This window comes from Dromaius novaehollandiae, chromosome 8, assembly GCF_036370855.1.
Source record: "Dromaius novaehollandiae isolate bDroNov1 chromosome 8, bDroNov1.hap1, whole genome shotgun sequence".
Taxonomy (NCBI): Eukaryota; Metazoa; Chordata; class Aves; order Casuariiformes; family Dromaiidae; genus Dromaius; species Dromaius novaehollandiae.
The window spans coordinates 22,794,528-22,816,775 of record NC_088105.1 but is presented as its reverse complement, the minus strand read 5'-3'; the positions used below and the strand labels follow the sequence as shown (position 1 = coordinate 22,816,775).

Sequence of the window (22,248 nt, the reverse complement as noted above, 5' to 3'; positions counted from 1 at the left end):
GATTCTTCAGTATTATGCTATTCACAATATGTCTTCTCAGAACATATAAAGTTATACATATATTGCTTTTAATATTACAAGATTCATTACACTTTGCTTGCTTTTCTTAATCAGGGAGATTAAATTGGAGATGGATCAGTGCAAGGCTGAACTTACTGGTGTGGAAAAAGAAGTAGTGCAATTAAAACAAGATGGTGAAGACAAAACAATGCAGATAAATCAGTTGGATGTTATTTTGAAAGAAACACGATCAGAACTCAGTAAAAAGGCAAATGAGGGTAACTTAGCTACATTGTTTTTAAGGCTTCCATTCATTATGCGATTTCTCTTTATGTATTAGAATAGGTAGATCTTTCTATGTGATTTTATAATCAAGTATCAGAAGAGACCTAAAATATGACAATTTTGAGGGATTTTTTTTTTTAACTCCTAGCTTTTAATTTTGCTGGTAATTACATGGTAAAATACTATATATACCTCTTTAAAAAGTAAACTGTAAACTCTCACTTGTGTGGGATGTACCTTTACTGCAAATGAAAGGACTGAGCAGATTGTCCCTGTAAATCTGTAAAGTGGTTTCTTAGTGCGTTAATCAAACAAGACATAGATTTAACAGAGGTATATTCTATTCACAAAAATTCAGCTCTTAAAAAAAATCACAAGAGAATCTATGGAAACAAACTTACTTCCCAACCTTGTCCATCTGATTTTACTCTTCCTTTAAACCAGAGGCTTGCCAGCAATTCTGTTTACATTTTTACATAGCACTGCAGTTACTGTGGTTTCTCTGTATTTACCCCTTGGCCAAATGGTTTAGATGTGTCCTCATATTTTAAGTCTATTACAGATTCTGAGCTGAATAGAAAGAGTGAAGGCTTTGGTGCCATGAAAGGGTAGTTGTACAACCCCAGCAGTTACTGTTTTTTCTAGATTTTTGTCCTAAAAATAGCGATACTGGAAATTGGTTATGAGTACAAGTGCTAATAATAGGCAGTGGTATCGCATAAAGAACCTGACTTAACGATGATTAAACTTTTCTGTTTTTCTTTTTTTTTAATCATAATAGTGAATGAATTGGAAGATAAGCTGCTTCAAAGCGAGAATTGCCATAGGGAAGCCTTACAGAAAGTAGTAGAACTAGAATCTTCATTACAGAATGCCCATGGAGAATTAAAAATCACTTTAAGACAGCTTCAGGAATTGCGAGATGCATTACAGAAGGCACAGTCCTCTCTGGAGGAGAAGCATGTTGCTATCAAGGATCTAACAGCTGAGCTCAGGTAAGCCGGTATCTTTTCCATCTTGAAAAATTAGTTCCATTAGTTTTGCCTTTGAAATAGCAGAACAGTTGCCTGGTAGCTCAGATGGCTTTTTTTTTTTTTTTTTTTTTTTTTATATCTTCTAAGCAGCTCTCTAATTTTTGGCTGGTTTGTGGCTGTTGAATAACTTGTTACAGTAACACCTTGGCTCACTTTTAATTTCTAAAAGTGATGCTGAATTCTTGTTTTGGAATTCAGTTTTAAAATGTGTTAAAAATACTCTCTGAATCCCAAAGCTATGAAATAATAGTGAGAGGAATGACTTTCTTTTACAGTTAAGTTGTCCATTTTCTTCTATGATGATAAATTAATGACACTTTCTTCTATGCTGTTCTTCTTTTAGCAGTATGGGAATATATTTATTTAACAATATATTGTCCTAATAACCAATTAATTTGGGTTTGGTTTTTTTGCAGTCAGTTAGTTGATTTACATTTTAGAGTAATTTCACTTTGAATAAGGAATAAATCTAATGGTTTTCAAACTGGATACTTGAAGCTAAGCAACTGAATGTGCAGTTTAGCAAATAAATGTATGGGAATTTCAGGTACTGCAAGGGAGAAATGGAAGAAAAAAAGCAAGAACTCCTCGACATGGAGCAAGCACTGAAAGAAAGGAACTGGCAACTGAAACAAAGAGCAGCTCAGGTCAGATCATTTTAAGTGTGTTACTGACAATTGTTCCGGTTACGTAGTAGATAATTTATAAAATGACCACTAGATTTAATAGCCTTAACACATCATTCCAAACTGTATTGTTAATATAGCCAGGATGTCAACCTCAAAACCACCTGTGTGTTCCTGAAGCCTTGTGGTAACAGGACAGATCAGGTTATGCTCCTTTGAGAGCATACATTAGATCATGATTAAGTGGTCACAGACTACTGCTTGCTTTGACAGGACGGAAACCTTGTGTAAACCTGTCCCATGATTTCTTAGTAATAAAGTTACATGACAGATGGTGTCTCCTTGATGTTTGATAAAATGAAGGAAAGATCCGCATTGAAGTGCATTCTGAGATGACAGATTCCTTTCCATGTTGGTACTGGAGTATATTTGATTAGATATAAAGCAGCCTCTAAATACGCAGTAGTATCTCTGCTGTGAATAAATTTCTGTAGCTCACTTTTCTGTCTTTTGGTCTGACTTCAGGATCTAATACTCCTTGTAGAAGAACTGTTCTTCTGTCACTTCTAATTAACCTTCTAATAGCTACTTCCTGCAGGAGTTAGCAGCCTCTGTATCCAAGAATCTTTGACACAAAAAAAGAAAAAATTCTGTTGACTGAAAATAAGGAGGCCAGAGCTTTCATTATGTTCTTACCACACTGCCCTGTTAGCTGCTCCAGGAATTCATCAAAACAAAAGGATTTTTTTTTGCTTTAGTAAAGTTAGGCGTTTTCTAGCCTGAAGTATTAGTGTGATAAGATACTCAGTTACTTCAGTTTAAACTGAGAACTCAGTTTGCATTCTGTGTATCTGAGGACCAAATATATTCAGTTATGGATTTATTTAAAAATAGGGAACAAATACAAAGAGAGGAGGAGGAAAAAAACAAGTCCAGAGATGGATGAGTTGCATTTTCTTATTCACTGCCTGAGAGCATATTCTTGAGACTAAAAGGAATTATTTTCATTCCTTATGCTATCATATTTTGTAACATTATTTCATAAATTCTGCGTAGTAGACCAAATAAAATATTTCTTTTTTTTCCATTTTTACCTCTAGATTACACAGTTGGACATGACAGTTCGTGAACATAGGGGAGAAATGGAACAACAAATAATTCGATTAGAAGGCAATTTAGAGAAATCAGAGTTAGAAATTAAGGAATGCCATAAACAGGTAATTCTTGCTTAAAAACCCAGTTCTGCTAACATAGGGCGATTAATGATATAGGAATATCTGATCCTGGGACACAGTAGCTAGCCAGGCTTAATCCAGAAAAGCAAGACAGGTATCTTATTGTGAGGAGAAGGAAGGAGGGAGAACCTTAATATTGTGTCAGCAAAAATATTTTTTTTATTACTTAAACTATTACAGGAAAATGCCATTTTAAATAAACAAAGTGTAGTTTTTTACTTAATAAAATATAACTCTCAAACTGCTCTTTTAAAATAAGAAAATGTTGGCAAAATAAAATATAAAAATTGGCAAGGAAACCCAAAGTCAGAGGTAGTACTGACAGCACTTCTGAGTTTTTATTATTATTATTTTTATTGTCCTTATTTCAGTAAAATATCTGTTTTGATTTAACTGCATTTTGTGTTCAGATTGAGAGCTTAGATGGCAAACTCCAGCATTCTAAAGATGAGCTTCGTGAAAAAGAGTTTGAACTGCTCCAGAGAGATCAAGAAATAAATCAGCTGAGGAAAAAAATTGAAAGAAAAGAACAAAGGCTAGCAGCTTTTGAAAAGGTAAAATGTTACTTGGATACACAGGATATTTTATTCACAATTCACTGAACAGCTCTTTGTATGTAGTCCATGTGGCTGTTTAGTAAACAAGGTAAGAAAACAGCCTTCTCCCTAAACATGGTGCTTGCAAATATTGTGAATTTATCTACTGAAATTCTTGGTTGAAGTTCATTTTAAACAGATTGTCAGTTTTTACTGTTTACCATAACTGCCTAGAAAGAACTGTATAGCATCTCTTTAAAATGACAGTGTCATTACTTCTCCCCAAGTAATTGCGGTTGTATATCTTGGTATTTGATGAATCTTAATTAAAATTAAACCAGTTTAATGATATAAAAATAAACAAATTTAATGGTACGCTTTTGAAAGCTTTGTTTTGTGGAGAAATTTGAAAAAATACTGATTCTTATTCTTTTGTAACCTGATGCACTGCATATGGACGGGGTCTTCCCTGAAATGAAATAAAACAAGACGGTGTGATGAGAGCATCTTATGCCTTAACTGTCTAGCTTGTGGCAATAATTGCTTCAAAAGAGCACTGAGATTGAGGGTGCTTATGGGAACTAGAAAAGATAACCTTCATATAGCAAATGGGAGCATACAGATAGAATAGAGACGATAGCTAAATTTTGCTTTATGAATGATAAAAATCTTTGTTTTCAGGCCTGAATCAACAACTAATTAATATGGGTTAAAAATACAATATTTTTATGAATGTGTTATTATGTAAATGTTCACTATAAAGTGTTGTTGCATCTTCCTTTTATTCGTATTGGCCTGCTGTGAGAGATAGGACCCTGGACTTAGATGGACCATAGATCAGGTATGGTATAACATGTCTTGTCTTTGCAACCTTCAAGAGTCTATAAATATCAAAAGGAATGTTACATTTTTTTACTTCTGTGTGTCTGATGGGGTTTGTTTTTTTTCCCCCCCAAGGAGAGACGAATGCAAGCTGTTCCATGTATGTATTCTTTGAGATCTGATGTTATTTACCTATTACAGACAGTGAAAGATCAGGAGAATTGCATTGGAGACCAGTACAAGGAAGCACTGGATTTGGGTCAGCAATTGAGGCTGGAACGAGAACAGCTGCAGCATACTCGCTCAGAGCTGCTGGAGACTCGTCGAATGCTAGTTCAGGCTCAGAGAGAAGCAGACAGGCTCTCACATGAGTTGGAAGAAGTAAACCACCTGTCCCGAGAAAAGGTGACTCAACTTTCCAACTTTCAGAATACACTTTCAATAGTAGTAGAATTAGCTATTGAAAAATGTTTGTTTCTGGAAAGGGTGCATTTACTTTGCAGTTTAAAGTTTGTAACAGTGAAGCATGTTGTAGTTTGTTTTGGGCTGGGAGCTTCTAGGTTTTCTTTTTCTTTTGACTTTCACCATAAATGGCAGCTTTGTTTCGGTTCTGAAAGAGAAGATTTCAAAGGTCTTTTCTCGGTAACTATGGACAAAAGAAATGTCCAAATTCAGAAATGCTATTGCCGGCTATATTTACATAAATATTTTATAACTTACCAAAGTTTACCAAACTGCCCAGCAAAAGAGTGATATTTCCTTTGTTGCATGGAACAGAAATGGGAAATAGCTGAAATGTCTCCGTAACTAAATATATGCAAGGAACTGGACTGAGTCAGAACCTCACACAATAGCTGTCTGCCCACTGTCTTTCCTTTTTCCCCACACACAGGTCAGACCCAGCTGCAGTTCCTGTTCCCTCTTGAATATAGCTACTGCTTCCTTTTATGATACTGCGGGTTAGTAGCCAGTGCAGAGAAAATGGAAAGAAAGAATGTGTATTTCTCCGTGTTTTTCACTGAAGAACTGTGAGGTTCACTGAAGCATGATAACTACCTTTGTCTGATAGTTAAATGTGTATAAATGAGTAATTTTCATGGCTTTCTTGCAAAACAAGACATAGAGCAATCTTCTGTTTTTATTTACTTCCGCTGAAGATAATAGTTTTAAGTACAAGAGTGTCAGTTCTGTTCCTGGGTCTGGATGCAGGCTACCTGTTTTAACTTGAGTTAGTCTCTTCATTTCTCTCTCTTCTGCCTCTTTATCAAATAGATATAGTTGCTAATTGTGAAGACACATACATCAATAGAATGCAGATGTAGAATTGTAATACTGGTCATTAAAAAATATTTAGAAAGAAAGTGAGAGAACATTATAAGGTAGAAAGGAGCATTCATTTGCAAAAACATAGTTATTTTGTCTTCCTGATTTGCCAGTTATCAGTCTCTAGAAACTTCTAGTGGCACAGCTATACAGTCCTAACCAAGCTTTGGGAGAGTGTTCTCATGCTAAGAGCTTAAAAATAATAATATTATGTAAAAGCTGCTTCATAACCACCTGGCTGAGGTAATCATTTCCTGTTTGTGTATAATCTCTAGGAAGTATTCTAAATTCTAAGGTTTCTTGCTTGACTATGCAATGTACAACCACACTTACTGCAAGCAAACATCTAGTCAAAGGAGTGTGACTCTATACTGCTTTTATTCACTAGACTTAGTTCTAGGAGCTAAACAAGTAGTTTGCAGCTTGTTGACTGCCATGTCTTAGGCCTTGTTCAGCTGCTGATTCCATATGAACAAATAGGGAAATGGCTGACCTCTCCATGCTTCCTTGCATAAAACACAAACTCAGATTCACTTACCTCCCATGATAGTTCAGGTTTAAAGTAATAGTTTGCATTTACACTATTTTTCATTTGTAGGCATGATTCATAATATCACTAACTATCTTTCAGGAATCTCGTGCAAATCATTTGGCAGAAGAACTTGGTGCTGCCCAGGCTCGCGAAGCTCAACTAGAAGCACGAATGCAATCTGAGATAAAAAAGCTTTCTGCAGAACTAGATTTGTTAAAAGATGCTTGTCAGCTAGAGGTAAATACTACAACTGAAATGGTTCCTGCCATTCTGATTATGTTGGATTTGTCTGTTTTTTCTCTTCCTAGGGATAAGACATGTGAGAAGTTTTCCTTTCTGTGCAGTTACCAAAGGCATTTGATCTGTTTTCTGGAGTATTGGGGTTTAGTTTTGTCCCTGCTAAACATGAGGCAAAATTAAGTTATATCTGTCTTTTGACTTCTCTTAAAATGATTATTTAGGACAGTCATGAACCATCTACCTGCCACTACTTGCCACCCTTCATACATGTCATTAACACACATTATTTTCAACTCTTTCCAACACTCTGGGGGCGACTCTGAAAGAGAGTGTTTCCTACATAGCCGCAATACAACTACTGACTGGATGCTTCCTTCGCAGACAAAAAAGGAGTCTCAATTAAAAGAGTAAGCATACATGCTTTTTGAAGCAGCAGGTGATGTCTTGCAACAACTGTTTCCAATCAACTAATTTTATGTGGCTGCAGAAAGAGTTAACTGTTCCTTGAAGGCCATTTATGGCTTCTGGGTTTTTTGTGTATAAACTGAGATTTCAAAGGTAGTAAGTTGGTTCACCTAAGTCCTCAAGGAAGTCTTCAGCAGTTAGAGCTATCTTCTAAAAATCTAAGATCCGCATTTGTCCAAAAATAAACTCGTGTGTGGGGGTGGTCTTACATCATGAAGTGACTGAATCCTAAGAGAGAGAATTCAGCATATTACCAGACTCTTCCTCCTCTCATGGTGAGAATGATGTGAGTTCACTTAAGGATATTTTACTGTTGTACACCTTGTCTTTCTGATCAAATAAATACTCCTGGATAAAAATCTTAGCCAGGAAAAGGTTCCATAAATAAAAAGTCAAAGAAAAATTAAAATCCCAAGAGTTAGCTATATAAATGTACCATCTGATAAGTTCACAGCTCTAATCAGAATCTCTCTGCCATTTACCATTTACGATGGAAAACACTGAGGGAGGAGGGAAAACATTTTTACTCAGGTTCTCTGGGCAAGCTATATTTTTATAGCTCTCAAGGATTCACCCAACTAAGGGGATGTCTTACTCCAGTTTTAATTTATACTTCCAAATCGATCTTACTGAATTTAAAATCTCCTGTGTTTAAAAGGCTGCTGTAACTGAGACATGTATTCTTTTATTGTGGTAAATGCTACCCTGCTCTTCTACAGGTCCTTCACCAGATCTGCCTAGGCTTCTGGAGACAGTCTTTTTGGTGAATTTTAGGAAATGGAAAATAAAATCAGAGAATGTGTATTCTGATTTAGAATAGCCTGAAAAAAATCTAGACTTAAGACTTAGATGATTACCATTTTTTCAGGTCTTGGAATTTGACAGTGTATTATTAATACAAGCTTATTTAAATCAGTGTTTACTCACCCTTTCATGTCCAGTTTTGAAAAAGCAGTTTTCCAAATGAGGTTTGTTCCTAAAATCTGTCCATCAGACTGTAAGACCCTTATAGCTCATACTTTTGAACTGAAAACAGTAACATGCTTATGCATCTAATTAAAAGTAACCTTGGAGATCTCTGTTAATTTTTTTTCTTTTTTTCCAGTGTATTATGTAAAGGTAGGGTTTTGTTTCATACCTAGGGTCAACATAGCTTTTCATAGCATTCAGGAAATTGAGCTGTCATTTTTTCCAAGGAATACCGGGAAAAAGAGAGAGGTCCAAGAATGGTATAGGCAAGACTGCGAAAATATACCTGTTCCAGTCATCTGCCTTGAGAGACTTGGGATGAAGGAAGTGGAATTTAAAAATTATTTTCAGCATAGTTAAGTGGATAAAACACTAGATTTCAGAATCATTCTATACAGAAGTGGAATATATCACAGAGAGGATCTGACTCCATTTAGAATACTATATGGTTGCTTCTTTGTCTAAAAATTATATATATAAGCGTATTATAAGAAAAAACTTTCTCCATTAGTAACACAAATATTTATTGCAGACTGACCAATCTTCCACAGAAACTTTCTGTGCTAGTTCTAGATAGGGATTTCTAAACACTCAGTTGCTCACTATACGCCCTCAATGTATTGGCGGAAAGGATCTGTGTGTGCACATTTGTATGTGTGTGTGTGGTCTTGTCTCGTTCTTTTTTGCCTGAATACCTTTTTTTGCCTGCTTATTACAGCAGGCATGTTAGTGCAGGGTAGGAATTGCTATCTGTTTCTTCACAGGGGTTTATTTCTCCCCTGGGCTACTCTGCCATTTTGGGACTCAGAAAATAAGCAGATCCCAGATTTTTCAGCTGCATCACTCTTGCTTCGCTTTGATGTGTGATGAAGATCTTGTTACAAAACAGAACTCTACTACCCTTGGAAGTTTTAGGTATTCCAAATAAAGGAAGTGGAAAAATCTTGCTGAACATTCAGAATGGCTTTTTCTTTTTTTTCTTTTTTTTTTTGTGTGTGTGTGGGGGGGGGGGGGGGGGGAATTTGGAGTCCTTTCCTGATTTAAAAATTGATTTAAATAACAGTGGTAGAGGACTCTTTCTTATGGCAAATTAATCTTATGTGGCCACAGTTTCTTCCTGAAGCGAGAAATAAAATTATGTTAGTAATAGTAAGTTTGAAAATTGATATATCAAGTGAGATAGGGTAAGTACTTAGATTGACAAAGATTGATATAAAGTAAATCTTGTAATGTTTTTGTTATATTTCTTTAATTTGAGAAGATTGCTCATCAGAAAGACCAAGCAAAATGGCAGATATCAACAGAATACCAAAAATCTTGTTCTTACCATCTCAGTGGACAGTTGCAACAGGTGAAGAGAGAGTTAGAAGAGGCTCAAGATACTGTCAGTAATCTGCAGCAACAGCTCCAGGTCAGAGACAAAATGGTTCATGCTGCAAGTGAAGGACTGCTTGACAAAGTAAGTTGATTTAACTGTGCATCATACATAAAATATTTAAGGCAAGTTCTGTACACAGAAACCATCTTTTATATTCAGAGGATCTTTTACCAACAGCAATGAAGAAAGTGAGACTAATTACCCAGTTCTATTTTTATATTATTCTCTTTTACTTTGTGTTTTGTAATTACTGAGAAACAAGAAACAGCTAAAGAAATTCATAGAAATTTAGGCCTACAAGGCCTAAAATGTTAATCCTGTCTAACTTCCTGTATATTACAGGACACAAGTTTGGGGGATTTTTTTTTCTTCCATGCGAAAGAGTTAGACAGGAAGGACAATGGGAGGATTCTGTGTCATGTAAGAGTTGGGTATGTCACCACAGTTCAGTCCCGATTAATATACATATAGCCATGCATTTTAGTTCATTGTTTTAAAATATATATATATTTGCACAAATACATACCTTTTTGTTGTGTATTAGTATTTTAAAATCCAGAAAGCTGTGAGGAAGATGATGCATCTAATGGATATTATAAAAATAATTAGAAGTTAGTATAATAGCCTTTTATCCATCAGCCATAAGCTCATTATGTACTACCTATAGATGTCTGTATACTCTATAAATAGCATTCTCCTTAAAGGATAATCACCTAGCTAAGAGTGAACAGGTACAACATAACGGCTATTGTATGTGTAATTAACAGGAGCCATAGTATAAGGTGGTGTTACCAGATCCCTGTCTAAGCATTATGAACTAAATTGTTTTCTGATGAAAATAAACTAGAAGAGGTACTGTACAAGTGCAGTGGAGGAGTTCCAGCTACTAACGGTCAGTAAGGCTGCAGGCCCAGATAAGCCACTCTGAAGTAACACCCCTGAAAAGCACATAGGGTGGGCAACAGGTTCTCCTCACAAACTTGTTTCTCTTTTACTTCACGGAGTTGTTTCTGTTGTGCCATTGTACTGGCTAATGTCATCATAGCTGATATGGATCATATTTTAGAGACATCTTTTTGTTGATCTCCAAACACTCCTGTTATTTTGGGTTTTGTTTGTTTTTTTATTTGTAAAAGTGAACTGTCAAACAATTAAATCCAGAATGTAAGCTTGTTTTTTTTGTTTTTGTTTTTTTAAGCATGCCAAACCCGTAGAAATTAAAAATAAAAGGCAGTAATGTGCTTCGCTGCATTTTTCTTCATATTGTTGTAAAACCAGAATAATTAGATTAATATTAATGAGACTTTTACCAGTTTGTACTGGTATAAATAATAGAGGTTTTTCCCCCTCTCTCATGACAGAAATAATTTGATACTGTCGATGAGGTTTCTGTAAACATTTCCCGAATTGTTAGAAACTTAAATTGTTAGGAACATAAACACGATAATCCACTCAAATTTTATTGGAAGCTTCAGTCTTGTACAAAACAGTTAGTCCAAAAGACAATACTACTTTAAATTGTACAATTCTTTTTAGAGATTTGTATAATATTTCTTATCAAATTATTCTGCATAATGTTTTCCTACTTATGTGCTAGAGGTCAATTTATGTTGAAAAATTTCGAAGTGATCCTGATTTTTGAAAACAAATTAACTGCAATCATGAGGAGTAATTAAAATATGTTAATACTTGTAGCCTAGATAACAGAATTTGAGAAAGAAGCCATGGACTTGAGACCTTCTGCAGCTACTTCTCTTAATTTTGTAAGAGAAATCTTCATAATGAAAAGTAACATCTCGAAACAAATGTATTTAGATTTGTTAAGTTCAGTAAGGAAGTTTAAAGGAGGATTCTGATCACAGATATTTTGTTTCAGGGGCAAGAATTGTGAAGGAAGGAATGTTTCTCATTGGACACACAGTAGCCCGCAAAAGCTGTTGCTGGCAGTACAGCACTGCATTCAAAGAGGAAATTTTAATATAAAAGAGTTGTAAATAATGAATGTATTTGTACTGACACAAATGCCAACCTTTTTATTTTTCCAAATGTTTTTGAGATTATTGCCTTGATATAATCACTTATTTTTTGAGAAATAAACTATATATTTTTTTTAAGTATCTTGAGTTGTAGGAGTGAATTTCAGCTGTTGTCTTTTTACTAGGATTTTAATCCATGTATTTGTGTTCCCCATCTGATTTCTAATTAAGAGCACAATAATACTACCTTATTTACAGTTTTTGTTCTGGAATATTTTCTTTGTTTTTGTATACATTCAATGTGCAGAAACAATATCTTAAAATTGGCATGTTTGTAAGATGTTCTAGGATGCTGATTTGATCAAGACCGTAAATAGACACTGGCAAAACCTGCTTACTTCACTCCAAGTGGTTTCTTTCAGATATAAAAAGGTACAGGACAGGGACATAACGGTTGAAGTTGTTTTTCCAGAAGAGTCCATATAAAAGCTACTGTTAAATAAAGTGGCATCATAACTATGCATTCCAAAACATGTTTATTTCCAGCTTTCCAAATGTATTATGCATTCAGCTGTGACCCTCGTCCTTAACATTTATATTTACAAAAGAGTCAGAAACTGCCTAAATCTGAGTCCAATTAATGCAAACTTGGTTTGCATGCATTAAGCCATGCTATACATAATTCACAAAATCATATTAGCAAAGATATTTGACATAGAGCAAGAGAAACAAAAATGAATGTACTGCAATTTAAGGATTAAGCCCAAACTTTGTGTTTTGTGTATTAAGAGGGTATTTTGGGCAGCAAAACTAGCTGTTGTGTTTCAGTAACTGTGCAGGTGGAAGTGTGCTAAATTCCTCTGTAGCAGGTAGGTCACTTTTCACTAGATACGGAAACACACTCACAGGTGCAGCTGGTCGTCTTCGGGTGGTTATACAAAACCAGACACATTTTGCTACTTTTGGCAAGATCAAGATACGCACGTCTAAAGTATGTGTTTCTGCAATTTCATGTTATTTATTTTGCCATTATGAAAACTATGATATAGCAAAAAATAGTTTACTTATATGTATGTTTCAAGTCAAGCCATTTGTTTCTCTACATAATACTACATTAAAAGCTTTAGAATTAAGTTGGCCAATGTAATAATTGAAAAATATTAAACTGTTTTAAAGTATTTTCCACCCCACACACTCCCAAACACATCAGTTTGTCCTCAGGCTAGAAATCTATGCACCAAATTTCAGACTGATCTGTTAAAGCAAAGGAATATTTAATCCTCTCAAACTAGGATTTCATGTGGAAAATGAAACCCATGCTTAGTTACAGTTGCATCATAACACTAGCGGGATTCCACTAATGTTGTTGCATAAAGCCTCGCTTGCCCCTCCTGAGTGCACTAAATATAAATGTGCATGAGCAGCAGAAGCATTTTTGCCTAATAACTGAATCAGCTAAATAGTGTTTGTACTAAAATTGTTTTTCCGGATATTACTTTGTTGAGTAAAGCTGTTCATCAAACCGGATATATAGGTGGAATCATAATTACATTTTCTCATTAATTTTAGATGCTGTCTTGTTATTTTGTTGCTTGCCTGAGAAGTTAATGATTCCACTTGTTACACTGTTCAAGTGTATGTATTTGTTTGGAAAACAGGAATCTTTTTTCCTAATATTGTAACTTCAGTTAAATGTTTCTGTGGAGTCCTACTTTTCTTAAGTTACTAACCAATTCACCTTTACAGAAAACCTGGAACACTAAGTTCATTCTTCTGAACTCTATTGCATTAACATGGGGTTATTGAGTCTTGGAATGTATTTTTCTGTGTGTAACAGACTGCACTAGTTAGCAGAATGCTATTCAGAAGGCTAAATGCTTATTAAGATAATTCTTTTTCTGTTGCTTGAGATAGGTTATAAATTTCAAAAGAGACTGATTTTTCTTTCTGTGCTGTAGCATGTCTATGGCTGTTGTGTATTAAAGGTGAACTGCACTAAATTGCCGGTCTAGATGCCCCACTACTTAATTCAGAGTTTGTATCTGAAGCTCATGAGTATTTTCTGCAAAACTGAAACAGCCAGATAGAATGCTGGCTTGGGGTGTGTGTGTGTTGTTTGTTTTATTTTTACAGCCTGTCAGTTCGTGAATAGAAAGTGTTCAAAGGTTTCAGTGGTTGCGAGGATGTGCGAAGCTGGTCTGTTCGAGGTCTTCTGGGCTGTTCTCCACTGCTGATGTGCTTGCCTACTTTCACCTTTCTTGGATGGGAATAGGGCCAAAAACAAATGTAAGCAGTCTGTCTAAAGAGTTTGTCTCTTTCTAAATCCAATTTTAATTTACTTTTTCTATAAAGCCTATCAAGACTTCTGGGTGCAGGCGTTTCTATAATAGTCAGTAAGACAGAAGGGAATAAATCCCAGCACCGTTCTGTTGCACAGAAGAATGAAGAGGGTGCTATAAGCATAGGAAGCCCGAACGCATTGACCAGAGGGATCACGTTTTGGGTGCAGTTTACTTCCCCTTCGTAAGCCTGGAGGACTCAGCGCTGCAGACTGACTGTAATTGTGGCAAGGCTTTCCCTGCCAGTAGCATATAAACCAGTTATACCACTATTAGAAAATACCCATGTAGTTTGAATGTCTCGTTTTAAAGTTTAATACAAAACTTTATTAAATCTATTCCATATTGATAATGCAGATTATAAACTCATGCAGGAGCATCTGCTTCTGTTTTTACCTAGATGGAGATTATCCCTTTAATCATGCAGTGTCCAGGTGCGCATTTTTGGATTTGTTGACTCAGGAAAGCTGATGATAGCATTAAAAGCGGATGACATTGTGCTGCAGCTAAGTTTAGGCTGTTGCTCCTCAGAGCTGCTGCAAGAACTCTTGCTTGTTCTGCTCAGTGGAAAAGATGGCAAAAAGAAATGTCCTCATTACGGGTTGTTCCTCAGGAATTGGACTGGCCTTAGCTGTAAAAATGGCAAGAGATGAACAGAAAAGATTTAAAGGTAAAAATGTTTTTCTTATTTGTCTTTATGAAAAGCTATTCAAGGTATCCACTTCTTTCCCGTGATTTAACAAAAGTGATTGTATTCAGTCTAGTGACTCCTTTCTCGTTAGTTCCCCCTTTTCCCAAGAAGATAATATGCAATAAAAACACACTGCTTTCTGTAAGCACGTGTTATTTCTGTAACTATATTGAAGCTGAACACCTACTTGAAGTGAATCAATTACATAAAAAGGACAGTAGTATAAAAACAAATAATTGAAAATGTCTGCAGTGTGCTGCCTGGATATACATTGAGAGCTCTAGCTAGTTTTGCTTGATACTACTAAAACCTTTGTTGAACAAAATGTATGTGCTGCATAGGCAAATGAGGCTGAACAAAAGGGTTCGAACTTATTTAAATGTCTGCCCCAAAATGAGATATTTGCTATGACTGAAAATGGATGGCAAGGCAAATACAGTATGTGTGGAAATTCAGTTCTTCACGGTTATTGTCACTGTTTTACTGCCAAGAGTTTGGATGCAGCTTCATAGTTGTCAGGGTAATTAGGTCAGAATAATGATAAAGCTAACTTCTATTTTGATAAGTGCCTTACAAAAATAAACATTTTCACATCCGGAGGAAGCAGCTGTCCTCCACTTTTTCATAAAATTACAGTTGCTCTGATAAACATGTTGTGAAAAAAAATGCACATAGAATCTGAAATCTAATGTTTACTTACCAAAAATGACTCAGCAGCCTAACTTTGGCACCCATCATCAAAAGTTTTGGTAATAGTATTATCCCCATATGCTAAAAGTTCCATGTTGTACACAGTGGTTTCATTCTCCTGTATATTCCTTGGAGGTTTCTGAACCAGATTCTGGGAAATCAGTGACAGTATTTATATGTTGAAAATACATTCTTTCTACTTTAAGTTTTTACTTGGGTAGTATTGCTGGTATTTAGGATATAGGTGTGAAAGCAATATTCTTCAACGCTGCTCAGTGAGACGACCTGTTCTGTGGCGGTATTTCTGGTAACCGTTGCTCCCGCTGTGCCGCAGTGTATGCCACCATGCGGAACCTGGCCAAGAAAGCGGCGCTTGAGGAGGCTGTAGGTGGCAGGCTGGGCAAAACCCTGGAGATTAAACAACTGGATGTCTGCGATGAACAGTCCATTAAAACTTGTGTGAATAGTATCCCCGACAGAAGGATTGATGTCTTAGGCAAGTATTGGATACGTATGCTATGAACTAACCAGTTCTCTGTTTAAAATTCTCTCATATACTCTGGGGAAGTTTCATTAGTGTAATTTTTAAATGATCAAAGTAATAACATTTACATAGTGTATTCTATTCAAGATTCTTAAAGCTTGTGCAGACATGAGTGGATTAAATCTCACCATGCTCTTGTGAAGTAGGGAAGCGTGTTTTCCCTGTTTTACAAAGGAGAAACATGATCGCAGAAAAGTTTTTTGGGGTAAGATGATACAGTTTTTAGTAAGTCTAAATCCCCATGTTCACATACAAGACTGTTTCTGCCCTTTAGATGAAGCACAGCCCTATTTACCAAGAAAGCAATAGGAATAGTTCCCTATAGTAAGAAAGCAATAGCACTTGGGAATTAGCAAGTAAAAGAACAAATGCAAATAAAGGAAGGGTATTCTGATTTTGTATTAATGATTATAGTTGTATTTTACGTATCATTTAGCAAGAAGTGTGTTCATACCATTGTGGTAAAAATAGACGCTAATATCTCAGTAAGATGGAAGTTGCTCTACACCATCAATGATTAAATCTCATCTAAGAGAGAATCATGGATCTGCCTTAATTTTGATAAATCACTAAAGCAGTGATTAACGAGGTTCTTTGGTGAATTGGATTATACGCTAATCTGACACTCTACTTTCAGTGCAGAATGCCTGTTTTATCAATATGCCTTGCTTATAAATATCTAGGATGCAAATAAAAGCTTTTTGGTAGCAAAAGTGATTTAAGCTTTTTTTTTTTTCCCTCCTTCCTGGAAGATGAGAGTGTTTTTTTTTAAAAAAAAAAACAAAAAAAACAAAAAAAACCCAGAAAGCAGCCTAGAACATGGCCATGTAGAATCGAAGACTTCTGTTCATTCCTATGGGCATTGACTGTAGCTTCTTAGTACTGAATTGTAAACAAATGTAGATCATTCTTTGCCCATTTTCCTGTAATCCTTTTGTAATTTAAATAAAAGGACTAATCAGAAATAAATTAGGTTAAAAAGTAAAGTAGCAAATATTTTAAATTGTATTAACACCATAATTTAAAATAAAAAAATAATGGAAATGAAAAGTATATTCACAAAGCTTTACTAACAGAATAACCACTCTTTTTGTTCCAATCATTTATTTTCTCTCTCATTTTACTCTCAAATGCTTTCCAGTAAAAATCACAAGTTAATGTTCATGGAGGTTATTGCTCACTGTTGTGTCTTCCATTTTGTGCAGTTAGCAATGCTGGAATGGGACTCATTGGACCTATTGAATGTCAGACCATAGATGAAATGAAAACTGTGATGGATACCAACTTCTTTGGACTGGTTCGGCTCCTGAAGGAGATTTTACCTGACATGAAGAAGAGAAAGAGCGGCCATATAGTTATAATAAGCAGTGTTATGGGAATACAAGGCAAAGTTTTTCTGTTTTTTTTTTTTTTTTTTTTTTAAACTAACAGTTCAGTATTCAAAATCTAAAGCTTAATTCTTTTCACCTGAAAAAATGTAGGAGCTAGCATATCAAACTATCACACTCTGTAATGCTCAAGTTCCAACCATGAGAAGTACAGCACTTAGATCTGATTTTTTTTTTAAATGCATCTTAGTAGCATTTTACTATCCAACTACTCTCAAGACATTTTAACAACAAGACTTGCAGAGTGGGTTGTCTTTTTTCATGGGAGTAAGGCTATCAGTTTTTAATCCAAACACAATTATTAGAGATTCTCTGGAAAACAGGATTTAACAATATTACTATTCTCTTTCCTGTTGGAAATGATTATGGAGAAAAGGCAAACACATTTATTACACTTTGCACAAAGATAAGTGATGTAATCTGATCATGTCCTGGACAACTCTATCACCTTTTTTAAAGTTTCTTCTCTCATAAAGCTCTATAGTGTCAATTATTCATAGTTGCAAGGATCTTTGCTGGATTATTCTGGTGAGCAGGAGTTCTAGGTCAAATTGCAAGAGTTGTTATAGTTTGATACAGTACTTACCATCCATCCAAGTGGATTGATGTACTGCTTTTTCAAAGTCCTTCAGATGCAAGCTGGATCTCTCGCATAATCTTATTTCCAGCGTTGCACTCAGCTTCTGTGTTTCTCTACAGCCTGTTAAAGTCTTGCTGATGAAGAATGCAGATGGTATTGTATGTATAGACACTTTCATAGCTTAGACTACAAAATATTTAATATCATCTAAAGAGATGACAGCATCAGCTAGGAGTAGGAAAAGCCTTAGTCAAGCACCCATTTCTAGAATAAGTAATTTTGAGTTCAAGTGACAAAAATTAGCAATATTTATTACTGCCAGAACTGGCTCATTAGATTGACATAAAGAAGGGTTTTTTTATGTTTTCCCAGCAAGACTGTAGAAATTTGGGGAAAATACAAGAGGTTCTTAAACTAAAATATTAGTATAACTAGTAACTAAAATATTAGTATGTTGCATACAATCACATTCTCAGGATGTTTTGTTTGTACCATCAGGTATCTTATTTAATGATGTTTATGCTGCCTCTAAGTTTGCTGTGGAAGGATTCTGCGAAAGTTTAGCTATACAAGCACTGAAGTTTAAACTGCAGTAAGTATTGATCCCCAGATGTAAACTATATTTTACAGTTTTAAAATATATTCACAGCTAGCAAACAAATGTTTAAAGCTTGCTACTATCTAGGAGAAACAGAGGAACCCATGGAAACTTTACATCACAAAAGGCACAGAAATGTTCACATCCTTCACACAAAATAAACTGTTAAAGTTTAGATGCTGAAGAAGCATGTTGAATAGTTTAAGGCTGTTTAGCTTTGAACAAAATATCGGTCATGTACTTTTAAAAACACAGAATCTCGCATACAATACAATATGAATAAAACTATAATACTGACCTGTAATACTTTCCATTGTAAAGTATAATATATATGGTCTAATGATAGATAATGGTCTTTATTTTTTAGACAATTCAAAGATAAAAAGTTCAAGGGCATCATAACAGAGAGAATGCAGTGGAAATTCATCAGAATGGCACAGAGAGCAAGATGCCTACAGGGACCAAAAGTAGAAAGAAAGCAAGGAAAAATGCTGTGTTGCAGTCTACTATTTTCTTATTGCTTAAGACAGTATTTAAGAGGCCCCATGACCTATGGGATTTTGGTGTCTGATTTGTCACCTATACGTTGCCATAGGAGGAAACTCTGCCGCTACTTTTTGTGTGAAGTCCAACAATTGTTAAACATCCAGTGTATTTAGCCCTTGTGCCGTGGGAGAAGAGACAGCTGCTGTCACGTGATTCCAGCCACAAAGCTGCATCCAAACTGGCATTTTGCAGCCAGCTGTGAAAAGTCTGGAGGAATTAAAAATAAATACATTGTAGTAATATATATGCTATGGCAGAATTTATAAGAGGATTTCAAGACTATGAGATATAGTGGGAAAGGAGGTAAAAAAAGAATGAAAATGTAGTGCCCAGCAAGTAGAATGGAAAAAGTCCAATATCCAGTGAGAAGAGTGACTGCTTAAATGATATTATGTAAGAGAAAAGGCTTTAATTCCAGCAATGGCTGGAATTCTGCTGTCAAGGTCAATAGCTTCATTTAGTTCCAAAGAAGATCCTGAGCAGAAGTCACCTCTAGGAAGAGGTCCTGTTCAAAAGTGTTGTTTCATAAGCACTGTGGCTGGGGCTAAGTACTACCTGAGAGTAGAAATGGAAGAGTTGCTCAGTATGTATATGTATGTCAGTGATCTGCTATCACATTACTGAGCAAAATCTGATTTTCTGGATGTCTGGTAAAGCAGCAGCCAAAATCAGTCCATCCACAGCAAAAACTTCTATATTTTATCTATATAGTATTATAGAATGCTCTGGAATTATGTAACACTGAAGGCTTGACAAAGAAAATCCATGTTTGGACAATTCCCCCCACACCTTTTTATTTATTTTTTTTCCCTTATCTACTTTGAGTATTATGATGTGAAAGCTATGGCAAAGAAATCTATGTAGGATTTTGTCCAGAAAGTAATGAAATTTGTAATCATCCTTAAATTGTTTTTCTCAATCTTTGACATTCCACAGCTGTCAAAGAGCAGGTAACAACTGCATTTACTTCTGACAAAAATTAAGTTATAGTGCTTCCCAGAAATTAAATCTGTACTTTTTTTCCCACATCTTCATGTGGATGGGTAGGAGCTTTAGGCCAGTAACGTGGTATGGATCACCATTACAGAACGTACCATTTAATATTGCTTGCTAATGCGTACCCATACTGTAACTATTCAATATCCTTCTTTAAGGATAGCTAGGAATATTTCCCATGGAGAAGAATCAATAACCAGCGTATCTCTGCTGTTTGAACAGGTTAAGTCTGATTGAACCAGGCCCAGTGGTCACAGAGTTTGAAAGAAAAGTTTTTGATGATGGAATGAAAATGGATCTTTCAGCTGCAGACAAGGAAACAGCTGAAATGTTTACTAACATTTACCTTAAAAATTACAAACAAATTTTCCAGAGCCTGGGACAAAGTGCTGAGGATGTTGCAGAGGTAACACATCGACAATTGTCTGTCTCTCTCTTTTTTTAATTTTTTTATTTTTGATAATTAAAGAATTACCGGAAAGTTTAAAAGACAATTGTGAATTGTAATTTAAATACCATTGAGGGCACAGACGTGCTTACATGTTATCTGGGGAAGGCTGGTCATTCTGCACTGTTACCAGGTAGCTACACAGGGTTCCCACCATTATTTAAGGCCCCTCTCCTCTCTGTCTCACTAGTCATCCCTCCATCAGTGTGAAGTTCACCCAACTACCTCAGATTAGCAAGTCACAATAAAGGAGTTTCTGGTGTTTGGGGCTTTCTGCAGGAAGCAAAGTTCAGGCAAGCTGGGGAGAGAAGACAACGCTTTCAGGTGCTGGCTGCTAAGGATAGCTGGAGCTTCCCAGGTCTTGTTGCAAAGCACACCTTCTGATCCTTTTCCAGTAAACTGTAAAAGGAGGTATCTATTATGGGCAAGCAGGGATAATTTTGAAGGACTATTCAGAAGAGATAAGGAGTACTACTTTTGGCTTAAAAAGTATTCTAAGAAAAAATTCTAATGAGAGTCTAATGAAATTCCATACAGGACTTTACACAACTTGGGGGAAAAAAACCAAAACAAAACAGTTTCTTTACATTATTTTGATAAGGATTCTTTAATTTTTCATTAACAGCACACAGTGAAGATAATTCTGGCAGAAAACCCACCTTTTCGCCATCAGACCAACACCTTGTATACTCCGATGACAACTCTGAAGTACGCAGATCCAAACGGAGATCTACCCATTGATATATTCTACAAAATGGTTTTTCATCATGACAAAGTCTTCAGTGCAAGTCTTAACTTTATCAAACTGCTAAGGTGGAGAAGCAGAAAGAGCTTTGACCTGGGAAAATCCTCACAATAAATACCAGTTTATACTGTGTACATCTGAATCATTTGTTCTAGCTACTGATAACACAGTATGCTGTTATTAATGTCTTCGCTCTGCAATTGTTAAAAAGGCATTCAAGATGTTTGAGCTTAGCTAAGATATTCAGCTCAATTCATTTATCTTGAACTTTACAGTTACCAGAACTTTGAAAGTAAAATCCTCTAACTATAGGTTTAGTCAGTTTAGCTCTTGTCTTTTACAGAGATCTGTTTTCATGGAAATGTGAACATTAACTGGAACTTGTTTTTAATACTGCTCTGATCTCCTTCACTTACTAGTCTAAAACACAACCTGAGATGTGTACTGTATGTAAATTAGTTATAGATTCTCAAATCATAAAAAATATTTTATCATTTTGCTTAGTTGTATAGTAATCCCTCAATCACAGTAGCATCACCCTCTCATACAAAACATGTAAGAAAAGAACTCACCAATCCTTTAAAAAGGTGTAAATAGAATACTTAAATATATAGAATTCTTAAATATATAATACTATGAATGCTTGCTTTATAGGCAATGGTTACTTGCTGACTACAGTTAGTGTACAATAACAGTTTTTTAAAAAAGGATCTCTAAATAAAATTTCTTCTTACTGTGTTTTATTTCTTGCAAAAATAAAATGCTATCACTAAGAAAAGCAATGTAAATCCATTCCTTTCCTTGGGCAATTTCTACACTAAAAAGTCTGAACTGACTTTGCTTCCTTTTTTTAAAGGAAAACTGCCTGAAACTCACTGCAGCAGGAGATGCACTCCGTGGCTGAAGCCGGGAGGCAGGCTCTCCTCTAGCCAAGCCGCTCTAAGAAGCACCCGTTAGACCCCGATGTTAGCGGTGGGTGGAAGCCTTTTCCTTTCTCTTCTCCTGCAGGCCAGGCCAGGCCAGAAGCCCGGCGCTGCCGCCGCCGGCCGCGCGTGCCGTGCCGTGCCGTGCCTGCCCCTGGCCCGCGCGGGAGCAGTCCCGTTCCCCCCCCCCCCCCCCCACCGGCCCTCTCCCAGCGCTAAGGCCGCCAGACGCGCTCGCCCAGCGGCAGCTCCCGGCAGCCGCGTCCCGCCGCCGGCGCCCGGGCCGAGGCGGAAGACGTGCCCCCCCGGCCCGCGCGCGGGGCGCTGCTCGGAGGCGAC

The 22,248-nt window shown here is 36.1% G+C and overlaps 2 protein-coding genes and 1 long non-coding RNA gene across 7 annotated transcripts in view; 2 read left to right on the top strand and 1 right to left on the bottom strand.

Annotated features, from left to right (window-relative positions):
* Window positions 1–11,562, top strand: part of CCDC18 (coiled-coil domain containing 18) — a 30,316-nt gene extending 18,754 nt beyond the window's left edge. For 4 of the 5 annotated variants that reach the window (XM_064515895.1, XM_064515896.1, XM_064515894.1 and 1 more), the window contains 9 exons: window positions 115–278; window positions 1,067–1,280; window positions 1,867–1,966; window positions 3,046–3,162; window positions 3,591–3,734; window positions 4,740–4,943; window positions 6,493–6,630; window positions 9,329–9,526; window positions 11,322–11,562. In XM_064515895.1, the coding sequence (XP_064371965.1) occupies window positions 115–278; window positions 1,067–1,280; window positions 1,867–1,966; window positions 3,046–3,162; window positions 3,591–3,734; window positions 4,740–4,943; window positions 6,493–6,630; window positions 9,329–9,526; window positions 11,322–11,336 (1,294 nt within the window). In that variant the 3' untranslated portion in view covers window positions 11,337–11,562. Of the gene's footprint in view, window positions 1–114; window positions 279–1,066; window positions 1,281–1,866; window positions 1,967–3,045; window positions 3,163–3,590; window positions 3,735–4,739; window positions 4,944–5,430; window positions 5,498–6,492; window positions 6,631–9,328; window positions 9,527–11,321 lie in introns of those variants that run through there. The other variant, XR_010390196.1, reaches the window with a different exon arrangement.
* Window positions 11,563–12,682: 1,120 nt separating this feature from the next.
* On the top strand, window positions 12,683–21,724 carry LOC112993136 (retinol dehydrogenase 8-like). The gene is made up of 7 exons (XM_026116502.2): window positions 12,683–13,707; window positions 14,292–14,430; window positions 15,476–15,637; window positions 16,891–17,070; window positions 18,152–18,245; window positions 20,016–20,199; window positions 20,867–21,724. Exons 1-7 carry the CDS (start codon window positions 13,684–13,686, stop codon window positions 21,098–21,100), a joined length of 1,017 nt encoding a protein of 338 aa, XP_025972287.1. The 5' UTR covers window positions 12,683–13,683; the 3' UTR covers window positions 21,101–21,724.
* On the bottom strand, window positions 16,792–21,011 carry LOC135329040 (uncharacterized). Its single transcript, XR_010390197.1, has 3 exons — window positions 20,901–21,011; window positions 17,660–19,004; window positions 16,792–17,007 (listed from the first exon to the last, which is right to left on the bottom strand). It is a non-coding gene; the product is annotated as an uncharacterized LOC135329040 (long non-coding RNA).
* Window positions 21,725–22,248: the final 524 nt, after the last annotated feature.

Bases quoted from the DNA above. Each gene is read 5' to 3' on its own strand.
- LOC112993136 (XM_026116502.2), top strand. From the start codon at position 13,684: ATGGGAATAGGGCCAAAAACAAAT. The intron at 15,638-16,890 runs GCAAGTATTGGA...CATTTTGTGCAG, and splicing joins CAGAAGGATTGATGTCTTAG to TTAGCAATGCTGGAATGGGA. The intron at 18,246-20,015 runs GTAAGTATTGAT...CTGTTTGAACAG, and splicing joins GCACTGAAGTTTAAACTGCA to GTTAAGTCTGATTGAACCAG.